Source organism: Oculina patagonica, chromosome 6 (genome assembly GCF_052425735.1).
Source record: "Oculina patagonica isolate OP01 chromosome 6, crgOcupat, whole genome shotgun sequence".
Lineage (NCBI taxonomy): Eukaryota > Metazoa > Cnidaria > Anthozoa > Scleractinia > Oculinidae > Oculina > Oculina patagonica.
The window spans coordinates 5,946,784-5,966,818 of record NC_135763.1 but is presented as its reverse complement, the minus strand read 5'-3'; the positions used below and the strand labels follow the sequence as shown (position 1 = coordinate 5,966,818).

The 20,035-nt window shown below is 37.3% G+C and overlaps 1 protein-coding gene across 1 annotated transcript in view; it reads right to left on the bottom strand.

Annotated features, from left to right (window-relative positions):
• Window positions 1-1,385: 1,385 nt before the first annotated feature.
• The window catches only part of LOC144658462 (uncharacterized), a 40,474-nt gene continuing 21,824 nt past the window's right edge, over window positions 1,386-20,035 (bottom strand). Inside the window, exons 6-14 of the mRNA XM_078518870.1 lie at window positions 19,383-19,454; window positions 18,977-19,048; window positions 15,437-15,511; window positions 13,927-14,004; window positions 13,516-13,590; window positions 12,244-12,443; window positions 11,373-11,498; window positions 5,363-6,952; window positions 1,386-4,888 (exon numbers count right to left, since the gene is read on the bottom strand). Of these exons, the coding sequence (XP_078374996.1) occupies window positions 4,485-4,888; window positions 5,363-6,952; window positions 11,373-11,498; window positions 12,244-12,443; window positions 13,516-13,590; window positions 13,927-14,004; window positions 15,437-15,511; window positions 18,977-19,048; window positions 19,383-19,454 (2,692 nt within the window). The 3' untranslated portion in view covers window positions 1,386-4,484. The remainder of the gene's footprint in view (window positions 4,889-5,362; window positions 6,953-11,372; window positions 11,499-12,243; window positions 12,444-13,515; window positions 13,591-13,926; window positions 14,005-15,436; window positions 15,512-18,976; window positions 19,049-19,382; window positions 19,455-20,035) is intronic.

The window sequence follows — 20,035 nt, the reverse complement described above, 5'->3', positions numbered from 1 at the left end:
TATTATTACATGTATTTTTATTATAATGTAAAACAAGCTAGACCTATAGTAAGAGCTTTTAATCGGAAAAGCTACCTTCTTTCAAAAGCTTCAAGGTAATATAAGCCTTATATGTAGGAGCACTTATTTTTGGAAGGATTTTTGAGTTTGAGATTTTTTTTGGAGGGGGGGAAGGGGATTCCTTGGGCAGAAATGAAATAAATCAAGCTTCACATCCGTTCCTGATACACTGAACCAAAAAGCATTTCGTTTAAATTCCATTTTACATCAATTTGCAAAACATTCAGACATTTTCTGTTAGCCATTCCTCAGCGGATTGTTTACTCTGCTAATTCCGGTGCACTGTTCCGTTAATCTAATTGGTTACTTTTTTCTGCAACTAGAGTTACATTCTCCTTAAGAACCCGGTCGGGGACGGGGCTCTTCTTAAATTGGACTACACTGGGAGGCTCCGGGGAGGTACCTTTTCGCTGGAATTTTATAAAAGGAGACACAAAGCTGTAAGCGAAACTGTAGGCGAAAGTGAAAAATTAAGAAAAGAAATGCAGTATCCTCTCTTTAGGTATCTGAAAGGGGTACCATTTTCTATCGAAGGTATACGGAAGGCTTACCTTTTCTGTCAAAAATGGTATATGAAAGAGTAAGGGGTTTCGACCTCGGAACTGAGCCTTCCCGTATTAAAACAAAACATGTTTGAGTATCCCCCTCCCCGAGGATCTTGAAACTCGTGGTAAACTACACTGATTGAAAACGTCATTGGTTGAAACGTACTATAGCGACTGACTAAATAATAAATAAACGTAGCAATCGCTAATTTTTATCGCGTCTTTATGAAAATCACAATCTCAAAGAAAAGTACTTGGGACACCATTTAAAACGCGACAATTCGTCACGAATGCTAGGAAATAGAGATCCCACCCCCACCCCCTTTACAATGGTACAACATTGGAAGTGGAGAGAGGGGGAATTACTAGATATTTTGTATTTCAGACGGCAAAAACAACAACAACAACAACAACAACAGCAAGTGTCCTTCTCCCATCGCCAATCTGAATTACTTTTTGCTCCGTCTGGCGTACCAAGCTTTCGTGCGCTTTTCATATTCTCGAAAAAAAAAAAACGAGTGCAACCCAGGTGATAGAGAAACCTCCTACGTAATACTACTTTTTGGGGGTTCGCCGCAAGATTTGTGTGTGAAAGGCCCCGTGTTTAGTACAAAATGGCGTGCTATTAACTTATCGCGCACAGTACAAAGTAATGAAAATGGATAATTTGGTCCTGAAAAAGAATGGAAATAACGCTCGATACATACTCCGAGACAAAAATGAATGTGACCAATCTGTCAGTGGGGGTTATAAAGAGAGAAGCAGAGACACCAGTAAAGGTCAAAAGGAAGGCTTTATTAAAGGCTTATGTTTCCTTCTCCAGCAAAACATGACCCACTTTACAGTGTTTTCTAAACAACAAGTAATTTTCTACCCTATTACATAAAACCGTGCTCATAATTAAAAGCCTTTCCGACGACAAACATGCTTGGTTAATCAGAAGTGCTGTGATATTAATAGTCAGACGGCTCTCCGCTGTTCAAGAAAATTTATTATCCAACACCATTCCATGGCGTACAAATCACGCGCGATGCAAATACGTATTTTGCACGTTATACTCAGCCAAGATTACCTTTTTGGTTGGCTGGATACCCAGTGGTTACCAGCTCGTATTCCAAAAGCTCTATTCGTATTCTGTCTTTCGAGGAATTTTCAATTAGAACCAGGAAGATCACACATTGCCTTTGCTAAAAGCAGTGTATTCCGATTGGTTTGTGTAATCGAAGGAGTTTTTACGGGAGACGCCTTTTTAAACTTTGAGAAAGTCGGTTTTAGTCGGTATTGGTAATTATCAAATTCAAGCCGGGCTTTTTAGGCAGAATGGAAGTACTCTTCCGTTGTTTTGATCAGATGCACGGTCGTACTTTCTTACTCGTGAACTAGAGATTCTTATAGACGATGCCCCAAATCGTAAAGCCTCCGTAAAACAATGCTTGCATAACGCTCAATTTACTTTTAAACAAATCATTTAATGAAAGTTTCCGGCAAATGTTCCACAAAACTTCAGAAATGAACCTGCACTGAAAAACAAACATGTCTTGCAAGAATTGTCTGAAGAATCTAAACCGACACAGGCGATTTTACTGAGAAAGTTTAAACAATTCTACAGCAAAAAAGCGGTTGGATAATAAATCGGTTCAGTGCGAAGCTCGCGTTTGTAAATCTTTCCCAATATTTGCATTTTGACTCGCTAAAGAAAATTGTAATAATTTGCCAATAAAATTTGATTAAGCTTCACAGCAAGGCAAGCATGTCTGTCGAGAAAATTGAATGAACGTCACTTATCCTACAATAAAACTATCTGAGGACACAAAATACAACAATGCGCCACTGTCAAAAACACTACGAAATTCCTAATCACAAGTGACTTCATAAGACCTTGTATTTTCTTGTTTAGGACTAAAAACACTACCATATTCTTGATTATAAATAACGTAATAAACTTTAGTATTTCTTGTTTAAAGACTGAAAACACTACCAAATTCTTGTATATCTTGTTTAGAGACTAAACACTACCAAATTCTTGATTATACATAAAATAAAAAACCTCACAATCTTCTTGTTTAGAGGGCAAGGGTTAGCATGTCTGTCGAGAAAATTGAATGAACGTCACTTATCCTACAATAAAACTATCTGAGGACGCAAAATACAACAATGTGCCACAGTCAAAAACACTACCAAATTCCTAATCACAAGTGACTTCATAAGACCTTTGTATTTTCTTGTTTAGAGACTAAAACACTACCAAATCCTTGATTATAAATGAAATAAGAAAACCTTAGTATACCTTGTTTAGAGACTAAAAACGCTACCAAATTCTTGATTATAAATGAAATAAAAAACCTCACAGGCAGGCCCAAGAATACATGGCGACGTACAGTAGAGACAGAATTGAGGGGCTTAAACCAAAGCTGGAACACCATCCAACAGCTGGCCAAAGACAGACAGCAGTGGAGGACCTTTGTTGCTGCCCTACGTGCCAGTGGGCACAATGGGCAGTGAATGAATGAATGAAAAAAAATCTTCTTGTTTAGAGACTAAAACATTACTTAATTCTTGATCATAAATAAAATCACGACCTTAGTATTTTTTGTTTGGTGGCTATAACCACTACAAAAAACCTTATTATAACTGTTGTTATGAAGTGAAATATTATTTTTAGTGCTCCGTAATTTTAGTTCATGATTTATTGTTTATAACTTTGTAAAACATGAGAATCTTGTGATTTAAGACCTTAGACCTTGGCATTTTCTTGATAGGAGACTAAAAAACGTTACCAAATTCCTAATTATAAATTTCATTATTATACCTTAGTATTTTGTTGCCAAAGGACTAAAAACACTACCAAATTGCTACTTATAAATGTCAGTACCAAATGTCTTACTATTAATAACTTTATTAATCCTGAGTACGTATTTTTTGTTAGTGTCTGAAAACGCTACCAAATTCTTAATTACAAATTACATCAGCTAACATCATTCGACTAGTATCTTCTTTTTAAGTGAAGAATAACAATATATAACAATAGAGTTGATGTTCGCGGGCGTAAATATGTTTTTGGCCCGACTCAGGCTCATTTTAAAAAATGAGCTCTGAGAAGGGCCAAAAACATATTTACGCCCAAGAACATCAACTCTATTACTATTATGATCATTTCAGAGGGCATTAAGTTAAGGAACCAAAAAAAGTAAGCGATATCTTAAAAACTGCCGACTTGCGAGTCGGCGTTTATTTCAGATTGAAAACTAGGTTTAAAAGTTTACAAAACTTGGCAGACAACCGCAAAATTACTCAAAACAATCTTTGCTTGAAAAGGAAATTACAGAATTCTATCGGCAGCAAAGAAATAGTCGTCATTTAGAAGTGTTAAAATTAATTGTACTGTTTGGAATATGCCTGAAATTCAACTGAGCGAGTTTTGCTCGACGAAGACAAACTTACATTCTTTTCGCCGCCTGGATTCTTCTTTGAGTTTCTGTAATTCCTCTTCATCTAGCTGAGAAGACTGAAAATTTGCTTTCCCGTTCAGTCCTTCAAAAATTTTGTCGTTATAAAGCTCAAAAACAGTTTTGAAGCTTCTCGACTCAAATTAAACGAAGCTTGAAAATATGCCAGCTTGTGCCAGCCAGCAAGAAAACGGCGCGAACAGAATGGTTTTCAGTTCTGATCGTTAATAACTTTTTTCAGTCTAATTGGTCCACCGCAGCGGGCTTAAATATATTTTAGCCCGCTGAATTCTCCATTTTAGCCCGCAAAATACGCCACAATGCCCGATGAAATGATTATAATAAAGGTTTACGCCCCCCTCTTACAAACAGAATTATGGCGTCTTTAAAAGCAATGATATCCATGTGATACCTTGCAACATTTTAACACTGCTCAAAAGGAGGTCTCGTATGTCTCGTTTGGTGGCTCATGAATGTCCGCAATGACTACGTCACTTTCAGGATAAATCGTGCTAGGTTTGGGTTTTGTTATTTTAGTCACCTCACTTCTGGTATCGGCTTTCTTGTCACCATTCTGAGTTTCCTTCACGTTAGCTTCGTCGGCTTCCTCAAGGCTAAATTCAAATGCTCCGGTGTCTTTTAAAGTGCTTGAAATCGATGGCATGTTTATGTTTCCCGTTTGGAGTTGTTGTTTAAGAGCATTCCTGCCAACCAATCCACGTAATTCGCCCTGTAACTCATTCAGAGGCAGCAGCATGGCCATACAACACGAAAAGGACCATTGTGGATTTTTGCGCCACTCTTTTATGTGACGGTAAACTAGTAGAAGGTACTGGACTGCAAAGAAAAAGAGGCTCCGGATTAGTAATCAACTAATAATGAGGACACGATAATAATAATAATAATAATAATAATAATAATAATAATAATAATAATAATAATAATAATAATAATAATAATAATAATAATAATTAAAACATATTTATACAGGATGACCATTTCATTTATAAAAACTGCTATCCATATGGGTCCTGTGTAAACGATAAATTGTATTCGTATAGATAATTGGACCGCTTTCTGGGACTGGCTTGTTCATATAGCGAATCTTCCGTGGGCCGATGACCGTCATTGAAAATGACCGATGATTGATGCATTTTCAAACTTTTACCCACAAGGTATATTTGGCTACAAACCATCAGCAGTACATTGGCATAGAGTAAATACCCCCCCCCCCCCCCCCCGCCCATCCACAAAAGAGGTATTTGCCTTTGTAGGTTAAAATTTTAAACATGTCAAAACCGCGACACTTACCCACCAAAAGTCCAATCACCAAAGAGTTAACTCCGATGACTAATACCGTAAACACGGTGCTGTCCACGTATGAGTCTATTGAGGCGGGTATGTTTTCTTTGGGAATCTTGCTAACAGTTCCAATGCCGAGGTTGACGAAGGTAACCGCGAGGGATGTCAGCATCAACCTGTTCTCGAATTTATCCAATATGGGGTGGACATATGCAAAGAGCATTCCATAGAGACCTGACATGACACACGCAAGTCCAACATAGGCCCTGCTTTCTCCTCCCACAAGTATCAAACCGGATGTCAATACAACCTTCCGAACCATCTCGACAAACTCCCAATACCACGAATGAGAATTATAATTCTCGAATAGGAATCGCAATCCCCTGAAAACTTCGGTGCTTTGTTCCTGTGTGTGAGATGTTTCGTTGTCAGCTTCGCTTTCACCAATCACCTTTCGTTGTTTCCAAAGAACTGTCATCGATACGGCTGGCAGAAGGAGTATGTAGAAAACCGCACAGTATGCAACGATGACCAAACGATTGTACTCTGGACCATGGCATATTATGTTGTAATCGGCTTTGAGGAACTTTGGACATTCCTTTTCGTTTTCGTCGTCACAAAGTTCCCGACAAGCCAAGGGGAGCACGTTTGCTGCTTTAGAGCATGTACTCAGGTACGTCACGTAAAGAACAAAAAACAAGTTTCTGTAGATTAGTTCTTTCGCTTGTGAAGTTTTCACCACTAGATCCCTTTCATCTAAACTGCTCCGCATCAGAAAGAGCTTTCTCAGTCCGTAGATAACGAGAGACATCGTGATGGCGGTAGCATTTAAAGCGAGAATGGCAAACAAGCTTCCAAATGCATCGACTTTCAAACCTGGTAGTATGCAGTGAATAGGTGCCATCTGGAGTACGTTCAGCTGTAACAGTTCTGAATATTTCCCAATAAGCGCGAGTGATTCTGGCCACTTTATGTAGGCAAATGCTTCCAGGACACCAAACGTTACTTGGAAAAAGCCTATTACGATCTTCAGTCTTCCAAGAATCATATCCACTGTAGAGCGTCCAGTACTCTTCTTGCATTTCTTTTTGCTTGTCCACACCACGAGTGCAACAATAATCGCAATCACAGCTGCTGCAATTGACAGCTGGCCGGCCATCCAGGTCTTTGTTGGACATGTTTTGCATGTTTGCATTTGCTTGTAGTACCCAGCACTGCACACCTCACATAATGGACCTTCATAGCCATCATCACATTTAGAATCTAGATCTCCCCTGCACGATTCCTTTCTTGGGCATCTATGTGTCTTAGGCAGGACGTAAGGGTACTCAATGAGGGAACCGTTACGCGAAGAATTGCGTGAAGAATTTCCTACAACAGGAGTGATGTTCATGAGATTCATGGTGTACTCTTCATACAATAGTTTGTGTGTATTGTTTCCCCATTTCCACCAGTAGCCAGACTCAAGAGTAGCATAGTCATTTACGCATTTCAGTCCAGGCTGATCACACTGTTTACAACCTTCAAAAAGATGAATCCGAAAAAATCCATCTAAGCATTTGCAGGCTCTGAATCCTGCAAAAATGCTTGTATTTGTTCCTACAATAAAAGTGGAAACTATATATTAGAAATTATATAATTAATTACATACTATAAAAACACCAGTCGGACGTTTAACCACTGAGCTACAGTAGACTCGTGAGCGCTATCTCACTGTCTATTTAACTTGGTTTAAATGGGGCAAACATCCTGCATACCGCTAGGATTGATTAGATTTGTCGACACGTAGGTTCATTTCCCCAAAGTGCAGTCTGCGAAGTAGTGATCTTCGAATTTTATCAATTAACAACTTTTTACAAAAGAGAGCATGCTCTTTTGTTTTTGATTGTTTTAATGGAACTGTGTGTTCTCCGTTTAAACATTACTTTGAACGATTACATCATAACACTAGAAACAACGGGAAAACAGCAAAACTGCCCAAAGTCAAACTTGATTTTGCGCGCTGTAGTTTTTATTTTATAGGTGCCTCGATTTTTAATTCTTTACCTTTGAATTTAAGAAACATTAATTCTAGACTTTTACTTAGGAAAGCGTTGGACGAGTTTTACTTGTAATATTTTATTGTAGTTTTTAAAGGTTTTTAACTTAGTGCATGATCCGCTTTTTACACAATTTTCATTATATATTATATATAACTAATAATTTTAGTAATTTTTAATTTTTAATTAGCAGGACCCCGTTGATAACAGTACGCATGTACTGAAGGGCTATCCTGGATAAACATTCGATTATTATTATTATTATTATTATTATTATTATTATTATTATTATTATTATTATTATTATTATTTATTATAAGTGTTGAAAGAAATGATGATAAATATCAAGCTTTGCACAACACAGTTAAGGTGGCTCGATATAGTTTTTTCTGGGCCATACCTACAATTTGCAATTGGCCTTTAAACGATTTTCCCTGACTCGGATCGATATGAAAATTACACCATATATTGGTTTTAGATTGAAATTTGATTTAATATACTTTTTAAGGTAATCGATATTTCCATGGCAACGGTAAACAGAAAATCGCCAAATGAGTAAATCCTGATTTTTGGGTGATTCAGATCTACCGCTAAAAAACTAATATCAGCATCTTAAACTATGATGTACTGCAAATAAAATATTCAAGAATTAAAAGATTCTGTATGTTTGATTTCGAATAAATCGCAAAAATGTTTCAAATCGTAGTTTTTGCACAGCGATAATAAATGAGCCGAGACACAAACACTACAAACGCCAAAATGTGTATTAAACTTATCTTTCGACGTCGTGAAAGTTTTGTTGAGTTTCCACAGCGCAATGCCTAGAATTTGTTTTTTTCTTGCGACCACTCGTATTGTAATTTTTAAGTAATTTTCGGTTTTAAGCGTTTTTTAAAAAATCTATAAAACGGCTCGATAGATTTTCTTTAGACTTTCAGCACGCGTACTTGATTATGTAAACTATTTAGTCGCAAAGTTTTATTATCATTGATTCACTGGAACGTTTTCAAATTAAACGATAAAGGAGGCCTTCGAATGGACGAAAAACTTGCGTTACAATTCACGGTTTATAAAATCGTGTTAAAATATTCAAATTAATGTGCACTACATTCCTTTGTGAGAAATACAAAAAGCTCCACCACGGGTAACAAAGCACAGAATGTAGTTCACATTAATTTGAATATTTTAGCATGATTTTATAAACCGTGAATTGTAACGCAAGATTTTCGTCGATTCGAAGGCCTCCTTTATCGTTTAATTTGAAAACGTTCCAGTGAATCAATGATAATTAAACTTTGCGACTAAATAGTTTACATAATCAAGTACGCGTGCTGAAAGTCTAAAGAAAATCTATCGAGCCGTTTTATAGATTTTTCAAAAAACGCTTAAAACTATAAACTTACTTAAAAATTACAATACGAGTGGTCGCAAGAAAAAAACAAATTCTCGGCATTGCGCTGTGGAAACTCAACAAAACTTTAACGACGTCGAAAGATACGTTTAATACACATTTTGCCTTTTTTTGAGATTACTTCGTCTACGCAGTGTTTGTGTCTCGGCTCATTTATTATCACTATGCAAAAACTACGATTTGAAACATTTTTGCGATTTATTCGAAATCAAACATACAGAATCTTTTAATTCTTGAATATTTTATTTGCAGTACATCGTAGTTTAAGATGCTGGTATTAGTTTTTAAGCGGCAAATCTGATTCACGCAGAAATCTAGGTTTTACTCATTTGGAGGTTTTCTGTTTATCGTTGCCATGGAAATATCGATTACCTTAAAATATATATTAAAGTAAACTTCAATCTAAAACCAATATATGGTATAATTTTCATATCGATCCGAGTCAGGGAAGATCGTTTAAAGGCCAATTGCAAATTGTAGGTATGGCCCATAAAAAACTGTATCGAGCCACCTTAAAGAGATATTCGTTATTCAGTGCCACTCGCTACTCGCTCACTTCACTTCACTTCACTCGATCGAAAACGATTCTCGATGTTAATTTTTCGATGACTTTATGGTAGGTAAAACTTTATTTATACACGGAATCCATTCATGTTTCATGCTCTTACATCCAGCCGTGTCTAAATAAATCAATTAACTAATTAAAATATCCAACTAAATTACTTAAGTCTACATTACCAAGTCTACAATTCTAAACTGCAATTACGATTCTTTAGCTGGATCTTTGATTTTCTACGATTTTCTGCCTGACGTCAATATTGCTCGCGCGGGCTAAAATTGCGCTAGGAACTCTAAACAAAACGGAAAAGAAAAAGAGTTCCAGTTCTTTTACCGCGCTTGAACAAATTTGTATACAAGAGAAAACTTCAAAATACTTTCACATGGGTCTTTAAATCTGGGAGGGGAAACAATACGACAATAAGAAGTAGATAAACAACCGACAGAGGAGTTTTAATTCTGTCTGTCATTATCGCTCGCGACGCATGACGTCATATTAGCGCGCGCTCGCACACGCAATTCGATTCTCTTCGGAGGTCGTAAAAGCCAGATTTTGATACAGATTTTCTCGAAAACCTACCGTACAACCTATTATGAAACTTTCACAATTAATTTTGAGGGGCGAACCACGTCCACAGCCAAAAAAAAAAAATCTGTAAGACAGATTTTGATCTATTTTTAAAATCGGCAAAATATCACATATTTTTTTTTGCGAAAAATCTGTCTAATGTCTAATCTCTGAAATTTTGAGGTAGGGTCATACCGGTAGATTTTGAGAAAAACGCCGTTTTAGCTACTAGTGCCAATCCCCTCTTAAGCACTCGGCCGTTCATTTTAGCATTTTATTGGCAGTTTTATTTTCCAAATGTCACATCTGATGGTTTTAGGATGTAACAAACAGTAAAAAGAGAAAGATAAAATTTTTCTGGAGATTCTACAAGAGTTAAAAGTTGGACTGATTTTCCCTCTCAAAACTTTATCAGGCCACCTTAAAGAAACATGTGGGGAAACAACTATAAGAGTATACATTCCTGAAAATCACAATCTAAGATCCAAGGTACAATCTTTATTCCCACATTAATTGAGAGTGCAATTTCCAGGATCGCTATTTCATTTCATCCTCATGGCTAATTTATACATCAATATAAATTCAAGGCAATGTCATAACCATAGACCTGCTTAAGTACTCCTTCTAGCGAGAGAATCTACCAGTTCACTTCCTGTCATGGATCACTTCCTGCACGTGATCCTCTAACGTCGAATGATCTCACTCTGACAATCATGTGCTAGCTGTCATGCACAGTGTCGACCGATCTAGCTGAATTGTGTTGAAATGTTCCCAGATAGCTGTTCCACAAAAGGATTTCTCCGATTATTACATTTCAGCCTGGTTAAAAAGCTGTGGCTTTAAAATTGTATAAAAAGAAACAAAGCGATTTTCGAGAAATCGGAGAAACACTTTCAAAGTGCTATATGTAACGAATTATTTGCGATGTTAAACGCGTTACGGCGATGTCAGAGGAGTGTTAACAAACTTGATAAAGCGAAATGGTAAATATCCTAATAATTAGCTAAGCCTGGCAGAGCAACATTTCATTCGGTTTTCAATCGCATAACAAAAAGCCTCCCTTCCTCCTCTCCGTTGGTTTTGATAAGGTATACCTTAGTGACCTAGTGTCCTTCGTTTCCTTACCCCCTCTCCCAGAAATAATTATGTTTTTATTGCTTGCCTCTATAGTAAGCGTTACAGTTTGGCAGGTTAGGTGTCCACAATTAGTAGAGGGGACTTTTCCCCTCAGCTACTACAGTTTGACACGATTATAAAGTTATTATTATTATTATTATTATTATTATTATTATTATTATTATTATTTTTATTATTATTATTATTATTATTATTATTATTATTATTATTATTATTATTATTATTATTATTACAGATTGGAAACATGAAACAAACTTATATATCTTGTTTTATCGATCAAGATCTGCTCTTTATTGATGTGCTTACCTTGTGGACAAGCAATGCAATCTTGTGCCCTCTTTCCAGGCGCTTTGTTGTGGGGGACAAAAGTTCCATCGGGACATTTCAGGCAGCTGTCGTTAACATACGCTTTAGTGTCCGAGTAAAAACCACCTATGTAAAAAAATGTAAATGTAATTTATTTGAAAAGGAAAACAAACATAAAAACAGTGATGGACAACTTATTGTTATGGTTTACAATAGAACATCCATGTTTCTTAATGCGATGATCATGAATGGTTTTTGTGTGTGATGCCCACAAATTAAAGCAAGGGTCCTCTTTACTAAACGCTTTCTTTTCAAAATGTGATCTAAAAACAGCAAATACTGCTACATTGTCGTCCCCATTATAATCATCATTATCATCAACAGCAGAATAAGCAACAACGAAAGCTACAAGGAACAAGCATTCGCAAACAAATACTAATAAATCTACAAATTACAGCAAATAAAAAAAAAAAGAAATTGCGAAAATAGAGTGAAATTCAAAATGCACTAGGAGCGAGAAGATTGCCGGACATACTGCTGGACTCGGCCACATCTATTACGGTTTGAAAAGTGACGAGTTATTTTTACCAGTACGAAGGTAATTTATTACTAATTTACTTTAGTTGTATGAAATATTATTCTAGATTACTCGTCCAAAAGCGGTAAAAAACAGTTTTCATTTTTTCCAAAATGATTAGTTATTTCCACGAACTGCAGACCTATTGTTGTAAACATGGACCTCATTTTAATTTCATATCATCAGTTGTGAATTTAAACGTGTCGGTTGATATCTCATCACCCTCAATTTTCGGCTTTGCTTTGAATACATATTAAGGACTTTCAAATAAGATGAACCAGTCACCAGACTTACCCGCAGGACATTCCAAGCACTGAAGCTCATCAGGAACGCTGACAGAGGCATTGACAAACGTTCCCGTAGGACATGGAGCAACTTCGTATTTACTATTGTTTCTACTTGCAAATCCAGCTCGGAGAAAGGTCTCTAGTAACGCTTCGTCGTCTGAGCGCCCGCTGTTGGGAAGGGTTATGTACTCCGAGCTACCTAGACCACTAAAATGTAAATTGTAAAAAAGCTTAAGTAAGGAAATTCAAAGTCTGGTAATAAAAAAAGGAAAGTCTGTGCAATGGACAATCGCTGACGCATGCATGAAGCGGCTAGGAGTCGCCACTTTTCCAACACCAAAATCCGAAAAGTTGTTAAATGTCAGCTGGATATTTGGGGCGAAATATCCCACACTTTTGACGGCTTTAAGTGTAAAAATGGCGATCTTACGTGCTGCGCACGCGCTGAGGTCTCCGGCTGATTTTCCATCTTATTCACCAGTTAATTTTCAAGGTTATTGTATGAAAGATTGACAACATGTTTTCATGGTCTACGCTGCTGGGTGCTGTAGACCATAGAAATGACGCCATAAAATGTCCAAAACTTTGAAGTGAAACCACTCCCCTACGGCTCGTTGATTCCCTTGAGTTTTAAACATTTTACGACGTCATGTCTATCGTTCATAAGAGTGTAGACCATGGAAAAATGTTGTCGATTTCTTATATTACCATTACTGAGCGAATTCCCGCGGGCTGATTGGCTAATTTTTATTATCAAGAAGTGAACAGACGAATGAAAGCGAAAGTTTTGTCAAACTTTTCAGTACTGATTCAGCGCTGCATTCTTGTTAAGGCAAGAATCGTGCCACAAATCTAGTAGTCTTCAATGAGGAAATCATCTAAAATTTATGGTTTAAAACTTATGAAACCAATGCAACCTTTGAGTGAAAACTGACGAGGGTGTTTATTGACGCTTCAGACCAGCTGAATATCGGCGGTGAGCGGGAAATTTGCGTTTTAGTGGATAATTTTGTGTATCAGCTGATAATTTTGTGAACAGTTTTCACTGGATTTATTGTTAGTTGAGCAATTCGAATTTTACCTTAATTGTATCCCTGGTCGTATTCTTACTAAACGTTGCTAAACAGTGACCCATGCCAAGGCTAAAACTCGAAACCTCTCAATCATTAGTCCAGTTGACTTACCAACGCACCTCTCACCCCGTATAAAGAATAAAAGAAAGGAATGTTCTGGAAATCAAATGTATCATAAATGCATACAAATTGTTACGGTTACGTACAGCTGTACAATACAACGTTCTTCCTGATTAGGGCCCACAATTTTCACGGTGCCGATTTGTCCATCTTCCATGCTTCTACAGGACACAAAAGATATTATGCCAAAGCTTGTTAATATATACAACTGTAATGCTGTTTGCCCAGTAATTGTCAAGATTGGCTCGCAATGGTGTCTCTTTACTATTAGCCCAGACTCTACTAGTTGGTTATTATGTCCGTCTATTTGCTGTCCATTCATAAAAAAAATATTATACAGAGAAACCTTTTTGTTTGTAGACTATTAAATTCAACGCAAAAGAACGCGTGAGAAACAATACAACATAACCTTGGTTTCAACTTTCTTGCTTCATTTTTGAATTTTTACTTTTTCTATTTCTAAGTGCAGTGGATAAACCGAATTGCGTCATACTTACATGTCTGCTGTCAGATTAGAAAAGTCCTCAGTGAAAGATCGAAGACTCAATGATTTTAGGTCCGTCCGTATCATGTATCTAATGAAAGTAAAATCACTAAGTAAGCAACCGTACATTTCGAAAAGCTGTAACAACAGTAACACGTCTGAGTATTCAGGAGTATTGTGGTCTATCAGTTGTACGTAAACAGTTGTTTGCAAATCGCTGACCAGTGCATAAAGTGAAACATTTTAAACTTGACAGTGATGGAAATGAAATGTTAGTAGACTTCAAGCTTTGCGAATATTTTCCCAATGAGTCTGGGTTTTCTTCTAACAACCCGTTACTTTTGAGACCTTGATGCTTCCAGTTTTGTACTGCAAGGAAACTCATGGGAGCACCGTTCGAGCCCACTCGATCTCGCGCACTGAGTTTGATATGGAGGGCGAATATTTGTATTAAGCCGAATGCAAATGGAACTCTAAATCATTGCCAGTGGGCATCAGTATGGTTAGTTTCAATTAAGAACTGACTAATCAGGTTTTTTTATTCACCCCACCGACGGATAAAAACAAGTTCGCGGTCTTTCTAGGTCAGTCATAGAACCAAGCTAGCTGTTGCCCTGTAGGTTTTTCATCACTAATTTACTAATTTGTGGAAGCAGAGTTGAATGTCGAGCGATATTAAACAAAGTGAGGTTCAAAACTGCACACGCGAAATTGCACAATTGGTTTTTAATCTTCGAAGTTAAACCAAATGAAGGTCACGCTGAACTACCGTCGAATAGTAACACTTAATGACTGGTTCCGAGGGAAACAGTCAATTTTGTTTCTCGGAGCCGAGGCGGAGCGGCGGGAAACATTGAGATTCGAGGTAAACAAAGTTAACCTGGTTTCCACAGGGAACAGTAATTAAGTGATTTGTTGTATGGTCACAGCAAAGACTTAAGAAGAACGGCGGTGGTCAGTCAACATTCGCGAGCAACAGTGCACTGTTACCGCTGACGTCATAGATTTTGCAATGTGTCTTCTGAGATACTTATGACGGGAAACAGTTTTATTGTTAGATATCATGTGACCTCAAGTAGCTTATGAGAGCGCGCGCTGTTGGGGAAAAGATTCCAGCTATATAACAATAATTTCATTCACCTGTTGAATTCAGGCGCAAGATGGCGGACAATTCACGCGCGCTTCGCTTGCTTGCTTGCAAGTGCAAATGCAAGAGCAATTCAAATACAAAAAAAAAATGACAAGTCTCTATTCCTTGGGCTTGCATTTCCGCTTGTGTTATGCTAGTTCACACTTGTTTTTCCTTGCATTTGCGTTTGCATTTGCATCTCTCGTGTCAACCAGCCCTGAAGGTGGCTTGGTAATGGTTTATAGCACTTGAAATTTAATTGTGCAAGAATATATACATGAGCTTTAAACCGTTGCCAGTCATCTTTAAGATGTCTAAACATCTAGGAAAAAATGCGGCCACAACTTATTGCAAGCAGGTGAACTTGTTGCAAACAGTTAAGAGCAATACTTACATAGAAAGCTTCCCGCTATTTGGAATCGTGAAGGCTCCAGACGATATTGACTTGATAGGATTGTCTGAAAGCATTCTACGAAAAATATAACAGCATATGAAAGAGAAGTACTTATTCAATCACACAAATGTTATCCTTACGACTTGCACTTTAAATTCAAATAATTTTGGAATCTCTCTTTTTTTTGTTTTGTTTGCGCTATCTCTTAAGTACATCCTCGAAGGCAAAAGTATTCATACAAAAAATGGCCAACAGTTCTTAAATTTTTCTAACCTAGCCCATCTCTGTATTTTCCAATTAATTTAAAATATACTTTTTCCTTTATTGGTTTATTGTTACATCATTGCTGTTTTTTACCTAATTCAGAAATGTTAAAGTTAAGATTTCCTTCGATTAGAAAGTGACGACCGGACAAAATAACCTGACATGTCTTGACATAGACAACCCAAGGATGCACAAGATAAGATACTTGCTCATCCTATTGTGATGAATAAACAGTGCAGTAACCACTCGTTCTCCTTAATTGCCAATAATTGTAGACAAAAGGGAGTCCCTCGTTTTTCTCAGGGTCAGTCAAGTGGACGAGCATGCGAGTGCGTGAGAAAATCATTTCGTACGAGGAGGATGCACTCGCGTGTAGTATCTTCTCTCGCGAAGACATTTTCTGACACGCTACCATGCTCGCCTCTCGCAAGCTTGCAGTCTTCTCGTAAGGTGGCTGGTAATTAGTTTTAAGCACTTTCAAGCTCTTACACTTTGATGAATCAATATTACCACTGTTTACTACTTGGCGCTAGGCCCACCCCGATTATGCTAGCAAAACTGGTATTTTATGCTCCCAGTTTCACAGCGGTCAAACGCAAAAGTTGACGTCACATCCGGTCTTCGCCGCCTCGAACTTTCGACTTGAAAGTGGGTAAAATTTTGTAAGAAATCGTTAAAGAAATAGTACGGTGAAAGAACATTTTAAGCTGGAATACTTAGTGGAGATGAATTATCAAATTTTCAATCCATAAGCGGCGTATAAACCTTAACTTTCCAGAGATAGATGTTGTCGAACGAGTCTTTTTCTAAAACTTTCCCTGAATGTTCTCCACCAAGCGCTTTTTCGAAAAATACAATAAAACGATAGGCCACCATGCTCGAAAAAAGAGATATGATGGGTCAATCTTACCCCGTTTACGCTCCATTTATTTATCACGTGCGTTATGATCGGTCCACATTACATTTTGCGGTGGCTGGAAGCACAGTTTATTAATGTCATGCTTAAACAAACTTAATTGCTAGAAAGGCGCCACCATAACGAACAGTGTAACATATAGTGAACTTACAGAAACTTATAGAAACCGTTGGGAAACCGTTGTCAGCCATAAAAAAATAACATTCCAGCTCTATTTTGTATTCTATGTGCGCCTGGTTGCGAAGCCGTTTTAATTGGTTATCTCACACTATATCTCAACAGGGTTGGATAAGGGAATTATATACAGCTAAAGTAATTTCTCAGATATAGATGTTGTCAAACGAGTCTTTTCCTGAAACTTTTCCTGAATGTTCTCTACCAAGCGCTTTTCCAAAAAAATACGATAAAAAAGATAGGTCACCATGCTCGCAAAAAGAGATATGTTTGGTCAATCTTACCCCATTTACGCCCCATTTATTTATCACGTGCGTCATGATCGGTTCACATTACATTTTGCGGTGGCAAAACTTAATTGCTAGAAAGTCCCTAGCATTACGATCAATGTAACATATAATAAACTTATAGGAAAAATCACTCACATCGAAACGACAACAACTCAAAACGTTTCTCCAGTCCTTGTCATTGTGTTCAAGGATATTCATTGCGTCGACGAGTAAAGGAACGTGAACGCTTTTAACTATATCGTTTTTCCTTCCGAAAAAATTTCTAACTTTCTAACTCAAAGAGGACAATCTGTGTGCCAAATTATGCAATAAAAATATAGGTAACCATATTCGTTTACAAGAAAACGAAGATTTATTTCCCTGGCCGCCGTTTTGCTTATGTGGGCGCATAAATTACGCGTAAAATTATGCGCAGTAAGGATGTGCAAGGCGATACTGAGGAATCACTTCAACATAATAGGGACTTCAAGCAAAGAAAACGCGGTATGCACACACGATGATCGAGAAGCCAGAGGTTAAGGAAAAGGTCACAAAATCAAATGCGCATGACAAGCGAAAAAAATTCACGTTCTGCGTTTGGCCCCGATTGAGACGAGTCGTTTTTGCGTTGTCTGAAAGCGAACGTGTTATACGTTTTCTCTGCTGTTTTAACTCTAATAACCCAGCGATAGAATACAAAATAACTTTTATCGCTTGTAATCTTTTATCATGCATGCAAGATTGTTTATTGTTGTGATGCCATTTTTTTCTCAGGAACGCCGTTCCGCTGTTACGTTAGGTAAAATTAAAAATAAACTCAGCATACATTGATTTCAATCGAAAGTTTGAGTTCAGAATCGCTTAAACCGTGAGCATACTAGAAGCTACTAGACGGGCTGTAGAAGGTTGAACAAGAACGACGTAAATAATCAGTGAACCAAGCGTCTCCGTGTAGGATTCAAAACTTTCAATTAATCATTTAGTACTTTAAACAAGATTTCAACAGCTCGAGGTCGACTAATCACGGAAGCGCGCGAGAGAATATATTCGCACAAGGAGACGTGACGAGCGCCGGCGTCCCTTTTTGTACGAAGTGATTTTCTCGGCAGCTTGCGTAGTCGACTACTCGACTGCACCCTGAGCAAAATTAGAGACTTCCCGTTGTCTACGTTAAATAAACATGATAACATGACATAACACTTCTGAAGATATAACAACGACTCTATCGTGCAGTGCCGACGCAATAGCTGTTATTACAGTTATTTGCGGTTTGACATAGAAAAACGAGAAAATGGCTCTTTCTGCATTTTGTTTACCTATATATAGACCATTATGATTTCGCCTCATTCGCATATCGTCTTAACGACGATTATTTTTCACAGGGGCGGGGGGGGGGGGAGTGGATGCTACCCCCCACCCCCCCGTAAGATTTTTTTTATAATGCTGAAACTCTCAATAGCTGTCAACCACGTGCCCATTATTTTTGACGTTGCCATGGTAACGTCATAATTACAAGCATGTCTGGCCAACGATCGCCAATTTTGACATTTTTCTCTATTTTTTCCAGTTTTTACAACAAAAATTGTAATATTTGCGTAGTTTTATGTTCCACAAGCATTTTGATTTAATTTTGTATCAATTTCCGTTATTTTGTGACTTTCTAAAAAATTGGTCAAATCCAAGTTGGCGAATCTAGTGACGTCATATGACGTCACAGCCAAGCTAAATGCTTTCTACGCGGTGAAAAGTTATTTCGCTACGCCTTAATAGAAGAAATCCTTAGGGGGTTTCATACACCTTCTTTCCCTCCACCTTGTATCACGTTGGTGACTTGCTGTATGAATTTTGTACGTCCGATGGTTAAAATCATCGTTATTTGTCGTAACAAGGTCAATGGTGTCGAACTTCCATACTTACAGATATTCAAGTTTTGTGTGGCTGCTAAACGCCTTACTTGGTATATGGCTTATCTTGTTATTTTGTAAAAATCTAGTAAAAAAAAAACAGAAATTAATCACCAAAAGATATATCAATACAAACAAAAATGATCTAACGGATTGTATGGATCGTGCATGTAATGCCATTCATGGGTTGTATTAGCTCAAGTGAGTAGAATGGACACCCCTCAAGGGCAGATACTAAAAATAAGAAATACACATTTTTCTGACACTTATCATTGCAGTTATTCTATGTAATATTCTTGAAGTTTACTTGCACTAAATTAATTATAAACATTTCCACGCAGGTGACTTAGTCCGATTAGTAGTAGTAGCAGCTGCTGCAGCAGCTTAACAATTCTATCTTCTAGCGAATAGGTACTTACAGATATCGAAGGTCCTTCAGATTCGAAAAATGCCCATCTTCGATGCTCTTGATTTTATTGTCTGCCACATTTCTAAGGGATAAATATTTGAAGTTCTGTGCATCAAAGAAGCAAACTAGTCAACACCAGTCATACAAACTATCATCAAGAAATTAGTTATAGCCGAAATGAGAGTCTCCCAAACTTTTTATTTTTTTTTTATAAAAGGTAGCTTTAAAATCACTTGTCTCTCATCATTTAGGTAAGGCCTTCCAAAATAGGCCTTATCACGGTTTTCTTGACGAGTAGGTAGAAACTGCAGTGTTTGTTTGAGAATCTGCCGGATAATATATTTTGCAAAAATTTGGACAACTCATGAATCGTAAAGTTAGATACTAAGCAAAATATTTTATTCGCTGAAATTGAAATATGACGCTGGGATAGAAAGCGTTCAGTCACGTTTTTAATTTTCCTTACATTTGTCTATAATGTTTCCCGCGAACCGCGTCAATCAAAAAAAGTACAGAAAAATGTATGGAAAAGTTAAAAACTTAACTGAACGCTTTCTAGCCCAGCTACATCCTTCAAACTCGGAAAATAAAAACTTTAGCCTAGTATCTTAACTTTACAATTCATAAGCTGTCCAAAATTCAATTTTTGTAAAAGATATTTGC